General features: G+C 40.0%; 1 protein-coding gene across 3 annotated transcripts in view; it reads right to left on the bottom strand.

Moving 5' to 3' along the window:
• The window catches only part of plekhh2 (pleckstrin homology domain containing, family H (with MyTH4 domain) member 2), a 41,944-nt gene that overhangs the window by 18,024 nt on the left and 1,403 nt on the right, over nucleotides 1-22,517 (bottom strand). Inside the window, exons 2-8 of one of the 3 annotated variants that reach the window (XM_055170932.2) lie at nucleotides 21,198-21,267; nucleotides 20,778-20,918; nucleotides 6,500-6,562; nucleotides 6,271-6,420; nucleotides 3,454-3,537; nucleotides 3,187-3,268; nucleotides 45-236 (exon numbers count right to left, since the gene is read on the bottom strand). In XM_055170932.2, coding sequence (XP_055026907.2) covers nucleotides 45-236; nucleotides 3,187-3,268; nucleotides 3,454-3,537; nucleotides 6,271-6,420; nucleotides 6,500-6,562; nucleotides 20,778-20,897 — 691 coding nt within the window. In that variant the 5' untranslated portion in view covers nucleotides 20,898-20,918; nucleotides 21,198-21,267. The remainder of the gene's footprint in view (nucleotides 1-44; nucleotides 237-3,186; nucleotides 3,269-3,453; nucleotides 3,538-6,270; nucleotides 6,421-6,499; nucleotides 6,563-20,777; nucleotides 20,919-21,197; nucleotides 21,268-22,517) is intronic. The other 2 variants (XM_055170931.2, XM_055170933.2) reach the window with 2 other exon arrangements.

The raw sequence follows: 22,517 nt of genomic DNA, 5'->3' as shown, positions 1-22,517 counted from the left end.
TTGAGTACCATTTAAACCAAACATTAACTAATGGGTGTTCATACCGGTAGAGGGTCTTCTGCGTGTGTGGTCTTGATCCGGCAGGGTACCGATGCTTTTCTGGGACGGTTCTGGGCCTGCTAGTACCTGAGGGTTCTTTCCTCTGATCTGGAAACAGCCAAATGTCAGACTGCTGAGTCGCTGCGCTTCACCTCCATTGGGCTGGACTGGGCCACCAGAACACAAAGGTGTCATGGCTAGGACACAACATAATGACATGAAACTGATCAGCTCCAAAAAATGAAAGGAAACAAATGGCTATGTCTGCTTTTCTGAAAAAAAAAAATATAGAGTGGATTTTGAATTATTTAAAATGCAGAAATTTTGTATGCATGTTGCATTGGAGTATAAACCAAAGCTTGGTTTTTAGAAAAGGCTTTGCAAAAAATTACTGTACACACAACACCTGAATAGCAGCGGTCTTTTCAGGTCCAAAGAAATGTACCCGAATAATTTTTTTTCTGAACCTGACGTGCATAAATCATTTATTTTCAAGAAATACCTGACCCGAGACAAACCCGGCAAAAACACATTTTTAATTATCCAAGACTCAAGGCCGCTAAGGCACACATGGAACTTTTAAACCCGAACCTGCTCGGGTCTCAGTGCGGACCTCGGGTTTAGTTATGCACCTCTAGTGTATAGTTTAAAGAGAAATTCCCCAGGACAATAACTAGAAAATATTACCACAAAAGAGGATTAACAAATATTAATAATAGATAAAATTGTAGTCAATGTATGCTTCATTATGCTTTTTGCTTTGTATGCATTTTTGTATATTCAAATAAAACCCAGATTCCCTCTTACGCTCTGGTTTGCCTTTTTGACTAATTGTTTAGTCCAATAAATACCTTACAAATTACGTGTTTTGTCAATTTAATATCATATTTTCTTTAGGGGTGCACCGATATATTGGCCGATGATGCTTGCTATGCTTCTTAAAGAGTAACTAAACCCTAATCCAACTTTTTTTAGTTACTGATCTGTAAGAATGATGGTTTATTTGTGCTGTTCATTGATTTTAGTAAGTTTTTTGACATTTGGATATAAAGTGTTTTAATACTACAATATATGGTGTAAAAATGTCTGAGTGCTGCCCTCTTCAGGTGGAACGGTGGCTACTGCAGTTGAATTTTCCTATTGCATGTTGGGTCCAAAAAATTACTTGTGACGTAAGCAGGTTCAAGCTTACCACGCTCTTGTTACGATCTCACCACACACTTGGTACGAGCTTAGTTCGTCCCCTCTATCTCTGTTGGGATCTGCCCACTTTTCTTGCATTTTTCAAATATTGCCAGTGGGTGGAGTCAGGCTCTGACCAGGGATTTAGTTACGCTTTAATGAAATATGGTGAAATGCTAGCCTGACTACGTCAGACTTCGTACTTCCGCTAAATTTCATTACGCTTCTGTACTCAGTCTGAGATACCTCCCATTCAAACCGTTTTCCACCGGTCTCAAAACGACCGTCCAATCAACGAACAGAGGGCGGGCTGAGAGCCGTGACGTAGACGCTAAACGCCGAATCACGGTTGTAGTCTGTTGTGGACATGAAGACACAAGGCTTGTTCGACTTCGCGTGGCGCTGCAAGGACCGACAGCCGGATGACGTCAAATACCGCGAGAACGGTTCGAGAAATCATACGAAGTGTAATTTCGTCTCGCGGCAGTTTAACGTCATTTGCCAGTCAGTTCTAGCGGCGCCGCATGAAGTCGAACAAGCCTACAGAAAGCGCTGTTGTGGAGAACCGGCACTTGCCAACTTAAACCCGAACAAGAAAAGTGTTTGTTAAACATTTGAATGGAGATTATGTTGTTGCCCTGCTCCCGACAAGTTTTTGGAAAAGTTTAATTTATCAACTTTACCGATCGTCAGCGAGAAACTGTGTGCAGCACAGCTTGACGTGCACAACGATCGAGAAATCATGGAAGGGAATTATATTGTTCACAGTTAATGTTGGAGGACGCGTGGGCAAGCATTATTTGGTGACATTCCTGATTAACCAGAAAATAAGGTAGGGAGATTTAATTTACATATGGTTATTGTTGTCTGGTGGAAGAGTTTGAGAGGAGAGAGGGGCTTTCCTCCCGTTAGACGTGAGTGGAAAGCCACCGTAAGGATAGTGTTCAACTAGCTCTGGCCCGATTTACTTTACATAATCTGCAAAAGTCGTTCATAGCCATGTTAACTCTGGTATTTCGCTCGATGGGTTTGTTTTCACATCATACGTGTATTTTACAGCAGAGATTCGATGCGCCTGATCCGGCGCATAAAGCACATCATATCCAAATGTTATGTGTGATTGGCTTACGTTTAGACCAATGATTTTAAACTTCAGACAAGCCCCTCCCACGAGAAGGAAAACGATTGTCAATTATGCCCAGCCAGACTCTGTCTATGAAGCGAAGCAAAATAGCAGAGGATGGTATTACCAGGCTAGTGAAATGCCTCTACATCCAAAAGCACGAAGAACCATGCAGCTGGCTTTAGGATATATTTATATTGCTGTTCTTCAAACCTTTTCAGGTATTTTTATGATAATAAAGAACATGTATAATAATTATGTTCGACGAGTGTTGCTTTTTCAAATGCATGTTATAAACGACTCAAACTAACAGTGATTTCAGATTTATAAAGACTTGATAAAAAGCCGTACTACATGAAATAGCTGTGAATAATATCTGCTGTGTGATTCAGAATAGTTATCGCCCACGTATTATTAGTGTATATCAGCATTTATTGGCGCACCCTTAATATTTGATGGTTTAATCGAAGGGGACATTATAAGCATATGTTACATAAGAACTGTGCAGTTATCAGTTTGAAAAAAAAAACTAAATTAAACTAAACATGGCACTTTAATCCAATTTTCTGTGACATTACTCAAATGTCTTTGATAAAAAGGAGTGTGTTAATATTAGTGGTCCATTCTTTACATGGAAATGGTCAGATGGAGTGCATTGCACTATGAGATACAGTATTTTGAAAATACTGTATCTCATAGTGCAAAACTGTTTTGTGCAGTGCTTTGTTGCATTGCACATTTTGGGCAATGATGTGTATATTCCTATTGTGCATAGTAACTACTGCAGATATTAAGAGTAGAAAAGTTTAAGCTGCATTACATGTGACAATGTGGATAAATACCTTGCACTTGTCTTTTCAGGTCTTGTATCTCAGACTCGTGTTGTTGGTTGATCTCTCTCAGAGAGGCATTCTCCACATCAAACTGTGAGAGGTCACAAATAAACATTTACATGCTTTCTCTGCCTTTATTTCTTTCCATAGCACACACATGCACGCACGCATGCAGGCACACGCACACGCATGCAGGCACACGCACACACGCACGCACGCACGCACGCACGCACGCACACACACACACACACACACACACACACACCAGTAACAGACCTCATTCAGCTTCTTCATCACCCATTCTTTGATCTTGGCTGCTTTTTCCTCCACTGTCTTGGCATCTTGGATTCGGTTCTGTTTCTGCAAGGGTCAGATATCGGTCAGTGCCGCATACCATATCAAAATAGATCAGACACATCAATTAATCTAACTAGACTTTTTATATCACAGAAAAATCAGATTCTTTAAATAATTGACCTGTACCCTGTGGCAGGTCTATAATACTTTAACAGTTGGGTAAGGACAACCAAAATTGATTTTAAAGGGGACATTTCACAAGACTTTTTTAAGATGTCAAATAAATATTTAGTGTCCCCAGAGTAGGTAGGTGAATTATAAGCTCAAAAAACCATATAGATAATTTATCATAACTTATTAAAATTGCTAGTTTGTAGGTGTGAGCAAAAACGTGCCGTTTTTGGGCGTGTCCTTCAAATTGCAAATGAGCTGACCTCTGTACTAAATTACATTCGGTAATATCCCCTTCTGACATCTAGGAGGCTGTTTACACTTGGCATTAACATGCGTTTTCGACGATAGTATCACAAGTGGACGACGTTAATGCCAGGTGTAAACGGTGTTCAAAACGTTTTGAATGCATCCACTTTCGACCACTTTCAACCACAATCAGAGGTAGTCGAAACCCCTTACGATCGGATTGCTTTTGTAGTGTAAACGCACATGTGGTTAAATGTGTTCGAACAGCCACACGCGACCGCCTTCTCTCCTCCTATTTATCTAATCTGAGATACTGAACACAATGTTTTACGTCTTTTCCATTTTTTTAAAAAATGCTTGAAGAGAAAAGTTTACCAAAACTAAGTTACTGGGTTGTTCATTTTCACATTTTCTGGGTTGATAGAAGCACAGGGACTAGAGGTCTTCCCGGGTCCAAAGAAATGTACCCGACCCGAAATTACCCGAATCACTTTATACCCGCTCCCAACGTGCATAAATAATTTTTTTAAAGAAAGACCCGACCCGAGACAATCCAGAGACAATCCGAGACAATCCCGAAATTAGACCCGAGTCTGACCCGAACTAGTGGCAATTTTTTTTAACCCGACTGGACCAGAATGTAAACAGCACTGACGTGTGTGCATTCTGCAGACCCACACGCAGCAGTCAGACAGAAAGAAACTCCGGTGGCCTCTCAACCAATTTGGGGAGCTGCTCCATTCGCTTTACTTTGTTATCTGACGACGGCATCAAGGTTACAGATAAAATGTACATTTACAGTTTTTTTCGATTGCTAAACGACAGTGGGCACAACTTGAGCTACATGTGCAAAACTCTAACTACAGTCTGCAATACCAAAAGTCACGTGAGCTAAACTGTACATATCATCTGCAAAACTCACTTCAAGCAACACAACTCTAAACACATGACTCAAAACAGCTCAGTGCAGCCAAACACTATACACAACCCTCACTGAGATAACACACACTGTCACTCACAACACACTGAGAGGAAAAAAAACACCAATACACAAAATACTAACTTTTTATCTTTACAGATTCAACAATTTCAGTGACTTCATACAAAGTAATGTTTTTTCAAAGAATAATTTATTGATTGATTGATTTATCACATGATTTATTGAAATTTTTAGAACAAAACAATTATTTAATGTAAATGAAAATTTGCAATTTGCTTCAATAGTCTGGAGTAATTTATGGAATTACAGTAATGAGAAAAAAGGTAGAAACTAAAAGTACATACTGTAATTCATATATGAATTTTTTTTTTTATAATTGAGTAGCTAATCGTGCCTCTCTCTAGCATCAGGTAACTACATGCCACCCTTCTCCCTCCACAAACCCGTCTTACTTGTTCCATTTCCAAAATTAGTTTTTCTGAGCTCCACATATACACACATACATATATATATATATATATATATATATATATATATATATATATATATATATATATATATATATATATATATATATATATATATATATATATACACACATCATATTTATATGAAAGGTAATATTTTATTCATATGAAATATATATATGAAATTGGAATTTATATTTATATGAAATTGCAGTCAGCAGTGTTTGAAAGGCACAAGACTGAAATCAATTATTTTTTGAATGTGTGGCTCACAGTTTTGACAGCAGTGTGTTAGACTTTGAACAAAGTGCTGTAAATCCACAGTGTTGTGCAGGTTGTGTTTAAAGTCATGGGATAAGTGTGTAGAGTTTTGAAAAATGTGTTCAAGCGATGAAAAACGAACTAGAGTTTGGTCCACATGAACTGCTGCTGTGCAGACTGTAGTTAGAGTTTTGCACATGTGACTCCAGTTGTGCCCACTGTCGTTTAGCAATCGAAAAAAACTGTAAAATTGACTGACATGTCTGTCTCAACGAAAATTAACCTACAGCCAGCCACACAATGTCGCAAGCGCTCTTGGCAAACAGATTAGAGGTTTGAAAAGGACATTGATTCACACGCAAGAGAGTTTGGGTCTTCTTGGGTCTGTGCGGCAAAAACACATTGATTTTAAATTACCCGAGACCCGATGCCGCTATTATTGTACCCGATCAGTGTCTGAGGCACATGTGAAACTTTTAGACGCGAACCCGATCGGGTCTGGGGTCGGACCTCAGATTTTCGGATCTAAGTGGACCCGTGAAGACCTCTACTGGGGGCCCAATGACAGCACTTACACATGGAAAAAGTCATATCATAATATGTCCTCTTTAAAAAAAGGGACAAATTAGTCATGAAGGTAAATCCTTCTAATAAACCTACTCTTCTACTCTTTTTGGAGATGTGAATGACCTCATGCTTGTGACAGACCTGTTCCTCCAGCTGCTGTTCCAGGCTGGCGATGAGCTCATCTTTCTCCTGTAGTGATGCTTGAAGGCTTTGACAGCGTCTGAAGAGCCGAAGCTCTGAATCAGCTGATGGGACATCTGATGCCTTTAGACGCTCTTCCATCCATTGCACCTGTAACACATAGGCATTATTATGCATTGTATTTATAGTTAATTATAATTATTAAAATCAGAATATTATCAGTATTTACCTGCTGGTTGGCTTCATATGCACGACGTTCTGCTTCCAAAACCTGCGTCTCCAACTGCTGCATCTGAGAAATATAAGCTGTGAATGTGTGCATGTTTCTTTGCAAAAGAGTGAGGTTTAAATAAAGGAAGACTATAATGCATAATAATTTCCAAGCAGTGCTGGAATATGCCTGGCTTAAACTGGTTGTTCAGGCTGTTATCGTGTGTGCTGGTTTTCATTTTTATTTCATATAAAATAGATATTCCCATCACAGCACAGCAATGCACGGTATGCAGCATATCCAAATCGTTTTATCATAACCATGAAGCTATTTTGTATTGCGATGAGCTTTGAAGGTCAAAACTCTTTTACAGTTGTGTGTGCATATAAAACCGCAGTTTTGTAGTGAGCCAGAGGTAAAGCTTCAAAAGGTCATTTAGTAAATGTCTTTTTTCGAACGCATACCAATTCCTCATTTTTTTGTAGCTCATTTCTTAGGTAAAGCCAGTCTCACGTGTGCATTATACAGTGACTTAGTTGTTGCCAACCTTTGGAGGGGAAATTGTAAAAATGTTGTAAATGAATACTGGAGGTCAAAAACACAGAGTGCGTTGTATTACTGAAGCCACAACCCTACTAAAAAATAAGCTAAACTAGTCAACCAGTTTAGCCTGGTTTTAAGCTAGTGTAGCAGGCTGGTTCTAGTGGGGTTTTGAACACCTTTTAGTTGGTTTAGCTTTTGATAGGTACTGACCACCTCAGACCGGCAACACCCCAGTTTTGACCAAATCGTCTAGTCATCACAAATTGGCCCTTGCCAAAGTCACTCAGATCCTTACGCTTGGGGGTAACAACTTTGAGGACAAGTGTAGCCTACTTGATGTGTTAGCAGGAAAAACAGGCAAGCTTAAGGATCTGAACGACTATGACAAGGGCCAAATTGTGATGGCTTGATGACTGGGTCAGAGCATCTTCAAAGCTGCAGCTGTTGTGGGGTGTTACTGGTCTGCAGTGGTCAGTACCCATCCAAAGTGGTCTAAGGTTCATTGATGCACATGGGGAGCGAAGGCTGGCCCGTGTGGTCCGATCCAACAGATGAGCTACTGTAGCTGAAATTGCTAAAAAAGTGAATGCTGGTTCTGACAGAAAGGTGTAGAGGAGTCCATGCCTCAATGGGTCAGGGCTGTTTTGGTGACAAAAGGGAGACCTAAAAAATATTACGCAGGTGGTCATAAAGCAGCACACTCTGTCTGCCTCCCTTACGCAGCTGTAAACTCAAGCCTGCGGCTGAAAACCACGCATCAAATGGACATAGCGGACATTGTAAACGACTTTATATAGGAAAATAGCAGGGAAAATTGTGTTTTGGACAGTCTTTGGCAGTGCTTTTCATCAACAACCTGTTTCTCTTCCCAATAGACTCAAATATGACATAAAACACTATTAATAATAACTGCTGCACTCATGGTTTCCACTGTGAACCATGCAAAAGTATTTGGATTTATGTGTGTGTGTATTTGACTAAATGCTACTGTAGCTACTGCATGATCATTCTAGCAGACATTATTTTGATTTCTTTTCTTCTCTTACTAGGAAATGAATAGGGTCCATAGCACAAAAACCTTTTTTATTAACTGCTTCAGTATCAGTAGCTGTTCATCTGGACTTATGTTGAAGTACATTTATTTTGTCAGACGTGGTAATGGTATACTTGTTGAAACTTGATGGATGATTACATAAATGTCAGGGTCACTCAGACACTGTTTAGATGTATTCAATGGCAAAAGACCAGCTGTAAGCAAGGTTAAAACTATCCTGTAGCTTAAGTGAGAGCCAATGCCTTTCCATTCAAATGGGCTAGTGTACTAAACCAAAGGGTGTGTCACCAAAACACACTGCTCACATTGAAAACAGTCAAAAATACATCATACATTATGGAAAAACCATCTTAGACTGAATGTTGTGTTTTGGAACGCTGAAGTTGGTTTCTAACCGATCATTACCTGGCCTACGCTACTCATTGGCAAACTGACAAGCCACCATGTCCAAAAAAAACCCCACTTTAGGCTGTTATGACCAGCTGGCAGAAGGGTAGTTACTGGACCATGATGACTATCAGCTAACTGACCAGCTTGGACCAGCTAGAAATCAGCTACTATGTTCAAAACACACCATCAGAGATTCAGTAAATTAACTTACACAAGCCTACTACAGGTATAGTATATTCATAGTAGATATTCATAAACTTTGGCTTGGACACACATAATACACACAGCTTCATCTGGCCAAGTTCGTCTGCAAGATACAACTGTCCTAACTTCACTGATATTGATGAGAAAATATCAAATTACAGACTGTTCTGAGAACAGCTCCATAAAAACAATCAAATTCCAATTAAATTGGTCACAGGTTAGGGGTAGAATCAAGGCATGGGATAAACCAACATCTGTTCTATTCCAGAGTACCTCAATCCTAATTATGCGTTGCAACTTGGAGGTTACACCAGTATACCTGCAAACAAAATTATCTTAACAACACACCAGGTTGATATAATAGGAAAACACTTTTGAAGAACCATTTGCTAAACCATGCCAGTTTACTGTCAATTAATATTTTTTGAGACACTGAAGGGGGTTGCACACCGGACGCGCAGCTCAGCGCCGCACCGTTATGAAAAACTCGAACACATTGGGCCCTATCTTGCACCCAGCGCAATTGACTTTGTCAGTAACGCATGTATAATTTCGTATTTTGCATCGGCGCAAAGCATGTTTTTCCCTCCACAGACGCACGTCGGCAAACTAGGGAATGAACTTGCGCTCCCTGGGCGGTTCAGCGCAACAAGGAGGCGTGTTCTGGCGCAAACCATCCCTGATGCTATTTTGCAGTTTCAAAAAACAATTGCGCTAACAAAAAAAAAAAAACTAGTCTAAAGTCAGTGGCGCGTTGCGCGTAGTTCATTATGCTATTTTAAGGGTGCATGCTTGACCATAATGTATAGCATGCACAACACGCATTGCTTATCTAATCTACACAGATGCAACAGTTATTTTTGCAAATCATAAATTGTTGCAATAAAAAATATTAACACGAGATAAGGAAAACCATTGTGGTGAGCATTGTGGTGATAGTTGTTATGTATTGTGTGGCTGCGTTAAAAAATTCTCATTCAAATAACGATTAAAATATTTTCATAAGTTTGTTGTGTGGCTGTATTACGTTTATTTTATGTAAATAATAATTAAAATGTTTTCATAAGAAACCTTAATGTGTATGAACTTGATTTGTAAGTGTACTTTGGGGTTGGACCTTGCTTGCGTTTCCGATTTCAAAGCCCCCAAACCCTTTCAGCGGTGAGGGTGGACGCAGCGATGTCCTCTGCTGGCTTCAGGTCCTGTGTAGAGACAGATCCACCTCCCGTTACACGGAGTGCCCGATTTATGCTGGCAAGCTTGGGATTCCCTGTCCCCTGACATCATTGTAGCGCTTGGCGCAACGATGGGGAAGCCAGCTGATGAGACAATTGTGGCTATTCCTCTCACGCCTGTTTAACCGACGCTGATTTGGGCGGGTTTCTCCTATCCCCATACAAAACAACCTCTCTGTCTTTGACTGCTCTTACAAGAGCGTCGGTCTCCTCGGCTGTGAATCTGGTAAATCCATCATTATAATAGCAACCCGCCATGGAACTTGCGCCCTTGCGTTTAAAGGGAATGTTGGATAGCGTTCTGATTGGTTTATTTGACGTTACGCCCAAACCACACCTATGAATAATGAACCTACTTCAGACCAACTTCTTATTGATTTGCGCCTGGCGCAAGACTTATTTCTCCCGCCGGGAAAATAGCAACAGCGCCAAAGATCCGCCCACAAAGTTACTTGCGCTTTGCGCTTCGCACTTGCGTTTCAGATCGTTAAAATAGGGCCCATTGTTTTTTATGAGTACACGCACACAGGCGCCACCTGGCGGCGTCTGTCCGCTGTGACTCAGGACACTGCTCATATCCCTGTCACGCCACAGAGCACCACTCACATAGTTTAACATGAAATAACATTATATTTGTCCCAAATTGTTATCGATTAACACTGGCTGCTAACGTATATTTTGCATTTTTAGGTAGACAGACGCTATCTGGATTGACATTCCTAAAATTCACAGATGAGAATGCGGGCAGAAAATTAACTGCGGGCGGGGAAGTAGCGCGAATGAAAAATGTGCAATATTTGTATGTCTAAATGATCATTACACGCACAACATATGACATTTGACCCATCCAGTCACCACCACTGCGACAGTGCGCGACCCTTGTTGATGCTTCTAGTAGCCTATTTGGAGCGAGCGTTGCAGGAGTTGCGTAAAGTTTTGCCCTTGATAGCCGAAAGCTGGGAACGTGTTCTCTTACAAAGCATTTCAAGACGAGACTTAGGAGCACAGCAGGGGTTGTGTATGTAGGTTGTATTTTTTCTTGTTTTTTTCATTACAGTTTTTTCCAATTGCTAACACACAGTTTTGCAAACTAGTCTGGTTTTATAAAAAAACTTAACACAATTTACAAAACCACACACCCAAATAGCAAAATACCACATATATCCTGCAAAATGAAGCACTCCAACCGAAAATACATATAACATTATCAAAATCAAACTTTGACACAAATTGGAACACACTTCATTCATATTACCAGATTTTTGTCTAACCAACTACACACAGTTGGGCATAATGAAAAGTGCACTTTTCTTTAGTATGCTTTGCCATAATACTAAAATATGTATTAGATTGTTCACATGCACAAAAATATTTGCAGATACACACACATGCTGTTGATTTTTTTTCCCACCAAACAAGTCATAACGCCTCGTCCACATCACAGGCAATATATTTCCTTGCCAGACATCGAGGGAAGAAGCGCCTTGAGTGCCTTATCCATCCCTAAATTGCACCAACATCAATCTCATCATATGTCTCTTCCATCGCCTGCAAAAAGGCATGCCCACAAAGGGCTGGTGGTCATATACCTTCCATATACCTCTTCTATGGGGTTCAAAAATGGCAAGTATGGTGGGAGGTATTGCACGATAAATGTTTGGTAGTCAGCAAACCAGTTTTGGACTGGAGCTACACGATGAAAGCTCACGTTGTGCAATACTACAACATACCGGTTTCTTTGGTCTACATCATTTATACACTCTGATGGTATGAGAATGTTGTGGAGTCTTTCTAGAAATGTGAGAATATAGGCTGTGTTGTATCAAGGTTGGCATGACGGTGGAGGACACCATTCATATTGGAGATGGCAGCACACATTGTGATGTTCCCACAACGTTAGCCAGGAACATCTCTGTGGCAAATGACGTTCCTGTGGTCTTTTCGAGTGCTTACATCGTGATTGAAGTGTTAACAATTAACCATTCAGGTGTTTGGGCAGGTGGCACATATATTGGCCATTTAGCTCGTGTAGTGTCATTTTGAATGGTAGTGTTTTGAAAAGGCAAACATGTGACTTTATGTCAGATTGTTGTGTCTTGTGCAGAGAACCGTGTTCAGTGCATTTAAAAAGTGCCATTGTGAATTGCAAAATGTGTGTAAAGCAGAAAATGTGTTTAGACTTTTGGAGACTTGAGAAGAGGTGTTGCTCTCTGTGTGTTAGTTTAAATAGTTGTGCTGTTCATGTCATTTTAGTGTGTTAGCAATTGGAAAAAACTGTAATAGGTCTATTTGTGTATAGTTATCAGGTTCCATTTGTGCCGATGGCAACTTGAATGGGGCAAAACAAAGTGCACTTTTGCCCGTTTCATTACCCCATTCATGACGCTGTTGTGATGTTAAGAGAGGTACGAGATAAAAAATAAAGCACTTTAATTGGCATGACTTTAGCGTGTGTGATTTATGCATGTGCGGGTACGGGTCTATTTAATTTTGATATTATCCTGGGTGACGGGTCGGATCTGGTGCTGAACTTTGCGGGTACGGGTGGGAGCGGGTCTCCAAAAATGGACCTGTGCAGAACTCTGTTCTGTGTAAACAAGACACAGAAAAGGGGATCGCACACCAGCCGCGCAGGTCAGCGTCGCGTCGCGTCTAGGACAACTCGGAGGTATTGTAAACCGGAAGTGCACATTAAATAGCGCGAGCTTCGTCAGATAACGTCTACTTCAAAATGTAAAATATACATTAGCAGCCAAAGTTAATCGTTAATGATTTGGGACAAATATGATGTTATTTAATGTTAAACTATGTGAGTGGCGCTGTGTGGCGCGACAGGGATTTGAGCAAGTTCCTGAGTCACAGCTGGGCGGCGCGGACAGGCGCCACCTGGCGGCACCGGTGTGCGTATACTCATAGAAAACAATGTGTTAGATTTTTTTAGAACGGTGTGGCGCTGCACGGCGCTGAGCTGCTCGGCCGGTGTGCGATCCCCTAAACAGTGTCGTAATAAGGGTGTGCCGTAGTGAGCATGTTATCGCAACCAGAAGTTATGGTTCAGCTCTTTGACACAAGGATTTAAATGCAGATCAACATTCACAACGACAAATGTTGGCAAACTGCAGAGATCAGGGATCTTGTCACCATTAACCACAAATAACTAGCAAACTTCAGACGCTGTGGAAAAAACCTACCAAGTACAGGACTTAAAATACGTCACGTTATTAAGGGATCTTTACCGTATTTGTGTGAATATAAGCACATACGCCATAAAATCATTGGCAGTGAATGAACCAAAAATCTAATGATACCAGACAAATCACGGATGCATTTTCCGTGTATTTTCCATAATCTCTGTGTGAAAAGTACAGCTCACTTTTGCGGGGAAGTTTCCCTCACTCGCAATCGAGCAAACTAAGTAATGCTATCATCTGTGCTTTGTTGTACAAGTTCCCAAACTCCCTTATTGGATGTGAAAAACATCCACATGCCGAGAATAAAGAGTAAGGCTGCAGTCACACCAAAAGCGTTTATGGCAGTTGCAGGCGCCTTTTTTGAATGATATTCTATGGGCAGGGCGCGTTTGCGTGCTGTTTATGCGCGCCGAGCGCCTTGCGGTTTTTCGCCGCCTGCCGCGCACGCGTTTTTGAAGGAGCGATTTTGGTGTCACTGGCCCCTTAGTAAAGCAAACTGAGCCCGGCTGCGTGGTACCAAACCGGACTGTATTATCAAATGGAAAAGCACCAAAAGTTTACACACATTTCTGCTTCTTTTTTCAGTTATTCCTAAGAAATGCATCTCGTCAGTGTAATGTAATTTATCCTACTGTAATTATGAGCCTCTTTCTCATTATGCATTTGGCATTCGCTTTGGATAAGCCATTTAGAGTGCATTCAAGGTATACATTTTATCGGTATGTGTATTCCCTGAGAATTGAACCTATGATATTTGCTCTGCTAATGCAATGCTCTAATTAAGCAACAGTAGCTAACTTCGGATAATCAAACAGATGAAACTCAACAAAGCAGTAAGGCGAAAGTTTCTGCACTGTATGAGAGAGCTAATTTCGTAAACGCTCATATGGGTCATATTTGAGGGATTTGACATACAACCTAAATGGTCAAATGAGTTGGATAATATGTTGGTAATTACAAAGGGCTTTAATTCAAACAACCCACCAATTTTCAAAATATAACTTAGCACATCCCTAACTCAACCTCCACACCATCATTATACCACAACACTACAAACAAACCTGTACATGCTTTCATTTGTTTACGCCCATAAACTCTATATTTTCCATCAAAGCCATTTAAAATTTTCTATGCCCCCCCTTCCAGCTTCTCTCCATCCCATATGGTTCTGGCTTCAGTCTAGTCAGTCTTCCATTCCATGCATTCCATCCTCGGCCTTCCGTGGCCGGCCCGCCCTGCACCCCTCATCCAGCTCACAAAGCCCGTCTGTATGACAGCCCTCGCTACACCACGGCTCAAAATTCCCCAGCGTCACCTCGCCTCTGCTCTCACACTCCGCTCGTCTGTGTCCTGCAAACAGGAATACACCGCAGGTCCCAAAATATGGCTGAAATAATATCTATGAATGAAATGATTACTGAACCGTTTCTGTACCACTGTATGTGACATGCTAATTCTATTGTCAATGTATAGGGAACGGACTGATCAAAAGTCCACACAATCCTTATTTTGAATACTTTTGAATACAAACCAACAATAATAGACCTCTTTTTGCATTTTAACGGGGTGAAAGTCACTATTTAAGCATATACTCACTATTAAATTTACATTACATTGCATGTGACAGATGGTTTTAAAGTGACTTGAATGCATTCAAATGTGTCATTTTTCTGAGAAGTGTTAGTGTGTGTTCACAGAGCATATAGCTTAAAATTCTGTTAAGTCAGAAGCTGGGCTTTCATTGAAACGTATCAAATCTTTTTAAAATTCACACAAAAAAAAGAAAAACAAATAAATGCAAATTAGGTGTGTTTACATCAAGTTGTTCGAACAAAGGATGTTGGCATTGGTAACCTAGTAACCAACAGTAAATAATACAAGGCACGCTCAGAGAATGAACCCAGGACTGCATTTAGTTACGATTTGGCAAGTTATAAATATAGCAGTGCAGCTTGTAATTGCCAAACTGAATGCTTTGCATAGAAGAAAAAATGCAGAATTGGCAAGGGCATTGTGACAACGTTGAGCCCATTTATGGTAAAGACAACGTAAGCTGATACAGTTAAACCCCATTCAGACAGACCTTTGGTCCCAGAAAATACCCGTAAAATTGCCAGACAAGCTTCTGTGTGAACCCAAATATGTCCCGTAAATCTTCTGGGAACGTTGCCGGAAAGAGGACCTAGTAAGGTACACGGAAAACCCTCTGTGTGAACAAGAAGCCGAAACAATGCCATAATGGGCGTGTCGTAAAAGTTATGGTTCAGCTCTTTAAAACGAGAGATTTACATGTATATCAACATTAACAACAGAAATGTTGCTAACTAGATTGAAGCAGTTATCAGGAAATGATAAATGAGATGCATAAACAATGACGCACGTGCTGTAGTGAGGACGCATGTGTCATGGCAACATGAAGTTGGTTTAACTCTTTAAAATGAGGGATTTACAACATTCATGACGGAAATGTCAGCAAACTGGACTGACGTATATATCAGGTAAGTTAGCTCGTCACTTACTGCGTTGAAACGGAGATCATTCAGCAGCATAAAAGAATATCGCGTCACGTGCTCATTTGAGCTTATAATAAACAAAAATGCCCGCGCGTCATCCCAACAACATATATCGTTCAGCTCCTCAAAACAGGAATTTTAAATGCATATTAATAATCACGATGAGAAATGTCTGAAAACTGGATTAAAGCAGAGATCAGGGAACTTAAATATCCAATCTGAAGCTGAAATCATTCACCAGCATAGAACGGCACGTCACACGGTCCTTTATAGTCTTATCATAAACAAAAATGCATGTGAGTAGTTTCTGGAGAGAGAAATAATAAATAATCTGCAAACTTCAGATAGAAGATAGTGCAGGGCTTTACTGGTCACGTGTCTTTCCGGGACCTTGCAGATGCAGGCAAATCATTGGCAGTTTGAATGAACAAAAAATCAAACGATCCCGAAAAAATCCAGGATGCATTTTCCGTGTATTTCCCGGAATGTCTGTGTGAAAAGGGCTTTAGACGATCAGTCACGTGGGTTCGGCAAATGCGTTTCCATCTCCTACCATTTGCATTTACTCTTTTTCGCCTATGTCAAAAACCACCTCAAGTGAGCGTAAAAACTTTTTTTTCAAATTAAAGGTTTGTTTTTCCTGATCCCATTTTTCAAACTTTGGTTTGAAATGACGTCAATAAAAGAGTTCTTGACTAAACTCCACCCACAGGAATACATCAATCGCCAGCTAAGCTCAAACGGCTTTGCTAAGCTAAGCTGCTGTCGAATCACAACACTAAACAAACTACACAATCAGAACTCGTTATGTATTTCTGAAGGAGGGACTTCATAGAACAAGGAAGACATCAGCCCGTTTTTAGGACAGTGAAAACAGCGCTTAGAAAGAAAGAAATTGTGTGAAAAATAACACATTTTGTTACACGTGAAACATGAACACATCTTATATTGCGGATTGTGAACACAATCAAAGCTTCAAAAACACAGAAAGAATGGGACCTTTAAGGAAATTTTATTTAGAGTCGAAACATGAGCATTGCAACAAAATGCAATGCATCATGGGCTACATACTATATTCTCCTGTGTGCACATGCGTGACCTACGCATATGCAGGATTTTAAAAATCTGACGGTGTGCATAGTGTGTGCACATACATTTTTTTTAAAAGGCCTTTACTATCCTACCTGGGTTTGAGTCCCAGGGAACACACAAACTCTACTAAAAAATCCAGCTAAAACCAGCATAAGCTGGTAGCTGGTTTTAGCTGGCTTTAGCTGGTTTAAGGTGGTTTACGCTGGTCCTCCCAGCCTGACAGAGCTGGTCATGCTGGTGGGCCAGCTGGTATTCCAGCCTGACCAGCTAAGTCCAGCTAGACCAGCTTAAAAAGTGACCAAAACACAGCTAGACCAGCTTGCTACACCAGCAAAACCAGCTTCCTACACCAGCAAACCAGCTAAAACCAAGCTGGAGACCAGCTTGAACCAGCTCACCAGCTTATGCTGGTCTTAGCTGGATTTTTCAGTAGGGAACTGATAAACTGTATACCTTAACTACACTGCCAAGTTGAGTAATAGGATCTGCTGAATGCATAATTGCAAACCTAAATCTCATGTGACCCCATCTGCATCTCTGGAGATCTCACATCACTGACCACCTAAAAACCCACAATCTTACAAAACTCTACTATTACATTGAAGAACTACACAAACTAATCTATTTTGCATCAGGTCATAAACAGGAAGTGGTGTAACCACTGAATTCCACTTCATGTGCTATTTAATGTCATTCTTTGGACGGCTCGAAAGTCCGCTACTGTTTCTCTGCATGATGAATAACTGTTGTCTGGTTGATTCATTGCAACTAACAGGAAGTAAACCGGGAGAGAAAATGACCTACATTTTCCAACAAACCACACTTGGATCAGCATATACGTGTGTGTTTGTGTATGTCTTTCAAATGCTAACATCCTGTATAACACAGTGTGTTTATGAAGCCAGGCATTTCCTCCCTTGGGAATCTTAGTGATTAAAGGACAGTTTGTTTTGCCACTGTGTTTGTATCTCTCTCGTCCTCTTTCACTCCCTCTCTCGTCCTTTCACTCTTATAGACCTCCTCATCCTTTCTACCGTGTTCAAAGTTTGTCACTTTCCTGAGACCTATCCTCCCACTCAGCCCTCAGATAAGCAGTGTCTTTTTCCACAGGACTGATACTGCCCAACTGATTCAGGACCTGCGAGGGGTGTAAAGGGGACCTACTGTAGGTCAACATTTAATGGTATATTTTAATTGCTTCAATAAGAGACTGCATCCAGATGTTGGACAGGGGAGGAACAGAGGATTAAGCCACATGTACGCCCAGCTGCTAACAACAGCACATCCACTGATAACAATTACAATGAGATTCTTACAGGATGAAATCATACACACGCCTCAGCACTAAAGAGGCAAGAGGTTACGATGGAGCAATGGGTGATCTAAAAGTGCTGAAAATGCTTCACAGCATTAAGACTAGTTAAGAGTAATATTATTGCAACTAATATTTTCCTAGATCTCTTTATATGGAAGAGTGCACTGTACTATGATAAAGTTTTTGAAGTCAAAGGTTTTCCATATTGAAACAAACATTTATTGAAACTACAGTACGCTGAACTAAAATGGAGATTTAGTGCCATGTAAATCAAAATGAATAAATAAATAGGGGTGTGACGGATCACAAAACTCACGGTTTGGAACACATTGCGGTTTTTGAGGCACGGATCGGATCATTTTTTGGATTAGCAAAAAAAAAGGGGTGGGAAAAATCTTATAACAAATAAAGAAATTACAAACATTTATAAAAAATGTAAAAAAAAATGGAATCAAATGAATAATAACACTGTCTTTATTGTTTAAATTAAATATAATTATTATCTTTTAGACGTGACAAACATACAGACGTGATTTTCTCTTTGTCTTGGGTTGTTTGATTAACATAAATGACACAGACTTGAAGGATTAGTCCATTTTCTTAAAAAATCCAGACAATTTTCTCACCACCATGTCATCCAAAATGTTGATGTCTTTCTTTGTTCAGTCGAGAAGAAATAATTTTTTCGCGGAAAACAGGATTTTTCTCATTTTAATAGACTTAATGGACCCCAACACTTAACAGTTTTAATGCAGTTTAAAATTGCAGTTTCAAAGGAGTCTAAACAATTCCAAACAAAGCATTAGGGTGTTATCTAGCGAAAACATTGTCATTTTTGGCAAGAAAAATAAAAAATATGCACTTTTAAACCACAACTTCTCATCTTCCTCCGATCCTGTGACGCGCCAGCGCGACCTCACGTAATACTTCATCACGTCATGAGGTCACGGATGACGTATTTAAAACTACGCCCCAGTGTTTACAAGTGTGGAGAAAGAGGACCATTCCGACGTTGTTGTATGTCGAATGATACTAATTAATGTCTTTGTGTCAGTTTATTGTGTAAAATAGTCCGCAAATGTGCTTTTATATATGTAACATGTGACCTTTCAATGTCATTATGCAATTACATGAGGTCGCGCTGGCAGGTTACACAGTCGGAGGAAGAAGATAAGTTGTGGTTTTAAAGTGCATATTTTTATTTTTCTTGCCAAGGATGACAATCGTTTCGCTAGATGGGACCCTTGTGCCTCGTTTGGGGTCGTTTGGAGTCCTTTGAAACAGCAATTTTAAACTGCATTAAAATTGTTTAGTGTTGGGGTCCATTAAAGTCCATTAAAATGAGAAAAATCCTGGAATGTTTTCCTCAAAAAACATAATTTCTTCTCGACTAAATTATTTGTTTTAAAGTCTCTAGGTGGCATTGAGGGAAAATCAAAAATTGAGGGAAAATTAATCAATCAGTGATGTCATCGGGGATTCCATTGATGGTGACAATGGCGCTCTGTCTCTACTCCCTTTTGTTCTCACGCCAGTGGCGGCTGGTAACTGCTCATCCGAGGGGCGCTAATTCAAGTATTCTGAATGTCATGTGTGTGGTTCCTTTTTTCAAAATATATTGCGTGTCGCGATATCCAGTGGTTTGTCAAAATAAGTGCCTGCTGCACACGCGTCAAAACTGTTTATGACAAAAGAGACGTTCACGTTCACAAAATACACGCAAGACACTCCAGTAAACTCTGCATGAGATTATGCAAGTATCTGGCAAACGTGAGCGTCTCTTTTATCATAAACCCTTTAGACGCTTCAGGATCTCTCAAACTGCAGAACACATAATTTTGAAAAAAGGTACCACACACATGACGGGCTAAATACATGTTGTGACGAACTTCGCATCGAGCACCCACGAAAAAAGAAGTCACCGGCTGCCACTGTCTCACGCCCACCACTCTCATTGCTTCTCTGGAGCGTTTCATTCTTTGTTTCGTTATAGTTTAATTTGTATCTATGTGCTTTCTTGTTCTATTTCACACATGATTCTCTTTGTGATTATTTTTCTTATTTTATTTAATCGGCAGAGGCCTGTAAGACTCACCTGTTATATTTTTATTTTTCATTTTTTGTGAAATGTTTTCAACTTTGTGAAACGTTTTCAACTCGAACATTCATAGAGAATATCAAAAAAGAGCATCAGCTCGACACTTCATGAGATTAAAGATTGACTACAATTCCTAAACCTGACCCCTCCCCAAGACCAAGACATTTAAAGCACCCAAGCGCATCTCAAGTCTGTAATTCTAAGAAGTTTCTGCTATCCCAGAATGCAGCGGTCTGGAGCCATGTGGTCAGGCGTCTGTTTATATTAACCTCTAATCTACTCTCCCTTGAGACAGGCCAAGAAATAGGCCATGGCAAGCATGTACGCACATACTCTTTCATGGAAGCGAAAGCCAAACATGGAAATGAGCAAATACTTTAATAAGCAGCTTCGTTGCCTTTACTAGAAACTCCTCTATTGAGTATATAATCAATATAAACACAGGCAGGCATTAGTGGGAACATAACAGTTACAGACAAATCATATGGCTGTTCTGTTATTACTCTAAAGATGGTCAGGATGAGGAAAGCTTTTTACATACTCAGCATGTGGTCAGATGAAAGGATTTGTAAAGGTCCAAGAGCAGCAGTGTACACAGGAACCGCAGGATCTACTGTACATAAGAGACAGTAAGCCTGTGACAGGGTCGGTGGACACTAACCTTCTCCGCCGTGAGCTCTCGTATCACGCTCATCTGTCCACGAAACTTAAAAAGCAGGGTCTCCAGGGCCATGTACTTCTCCTTCCACTCCCCGCCCGAGCATTCATCGCCCTCTGCCATCCTGTCACCCCTCACGCCCTGCTGTTTGATACACACACAGCATGACACAAGCACAACAAAAATACATCTATAGCTTTATTTCTTTCAAATGTATATCACATTTTATACAACAGGATTGTTGAATGCTTCATTCTGATTGGCTGACAAACGTTCTAAGGGTGTGCATAATTTTTCAGTAATGCACACCTATGAGTTCCAGGGGCCTCATTTATAAAATGCTGCGTAGAAACCATTGTACATTTATCAAAAATGCGTATGTGTGATTCAAAAACCAAACTTACGCACAGAAAATGCACGTACCCCTTTCTTTCAGATGATCTTGAACTTGTGCGCAACTGAGCAGTTTCAGACCTCCACCTTTAAACGATGCCTAATAAATGTCATAGACATATAAAAGAGCGCTTGTCAATGTTTAAACCCAATTTCGAGCAGCAAAAATAGCTTATATTTCCAAAAACCTGCAGCAATCGGACAAGCAAAAGTGCGTACATCTACTGAGACCCTGACGTGGCGCTAAGCACTTTTTTTACGCACACTTTACGATCAAATCTGTGCATACGCACTCTTTATAAATGAGGCCCTAGGTCTGTCGACTGTATTACAGTTCCAAATCACTATGCCTAGTTTAACTTAAATAATGGATTTATTTAATTTCAACAAATAAAGCATAAATACTGTATAGATGGTTTCAGCAGTAACAACATAAACAAGCGGCTGCTGTGGTCCGCACGTAACTTCCGGTAAACTCCGCTAATAATAAATAACAACAAAGTTCTTTAAACGTAGTTCATTTATATAATAAGCCAAAAAACAACACATAGATCACCTAGAAAACCAAAACATTTGTTCTTTTCGATGAGGCATTTGTTCAAGAGATCAGTTTAGCAACTAGTCAGACCATTAAAAAAACAAAACCGGAAGTAAAGTTCGGATCCAGACGTGTATCGCGTCAGCGCACGTGCGTCTGATGAAACCGTCTATATGTATGGCAGCAAAAGAAGAATATTAAATATAATTAATAAAATAATTTAAAAGAAAAGAAAATGAATACAGTAAACAAACACTGACTGCTTGCTTGTTACGTTTGGTTTTTGCTTCATTTCTGATAATATAAAACTACTGTATGGAGAAAATTTATATAAATAAATCTCTCTCTCTCTCTCTCTCTCTCTCTCTCTCTCTCTCTTAAGCTGTAAAATTATGTTCTGGAATTAGCAATAGAGACTTTATTTGAGATACATAAGAAATTAGTCCTATTTAAAATAACATTTTAAGGACAAACCTGTCAAATGTCTTCAAATAAAACACCTGAACAATGTCTTATGGTGTGGTAACCGTGGTATAAGTGGAATAATTGACTCCGGTCAGTTAAATTATTTAAAAATAATGCACACCCGTGCATTGTGGCCACATTATCCCCTCAGGTGTGCATTATTTTTAAATAATTCAATGACCAGTCATCAGTTATTCCTTACATAAACTTTGGCATGCACAGATCAGTAGGAGACAGTCTTACAATTTAACATAAATACTAAATATATATTTACTGGAGGTAACTTAATATGCATTCGCTGTAGAGAGCGAGACGTGGTTGTTCGAGTGCATCCTGGCTCTGTATAA

The sequence above is a fragment of the Misgurnus anguillicaudatus genome, chromosome 11, assembly GCF_027580225.2.
Source record: "Misgurnus anguillicaudatus chromosome 11, ASM2758022v2, whole genome shotgun sequence".
Classification (NCBI taxonomy): Eukaryota; Metazoa; Chordata; class Actinopteri; order Cypriniformes; family Cobitidae; genus Misgurnus; species Misgurnus anguillicaudatus.
Note: the sequence above shows the minus strand (reverse complement) of the source record. Positions and strands in the feature narration are given on the sequence as shown.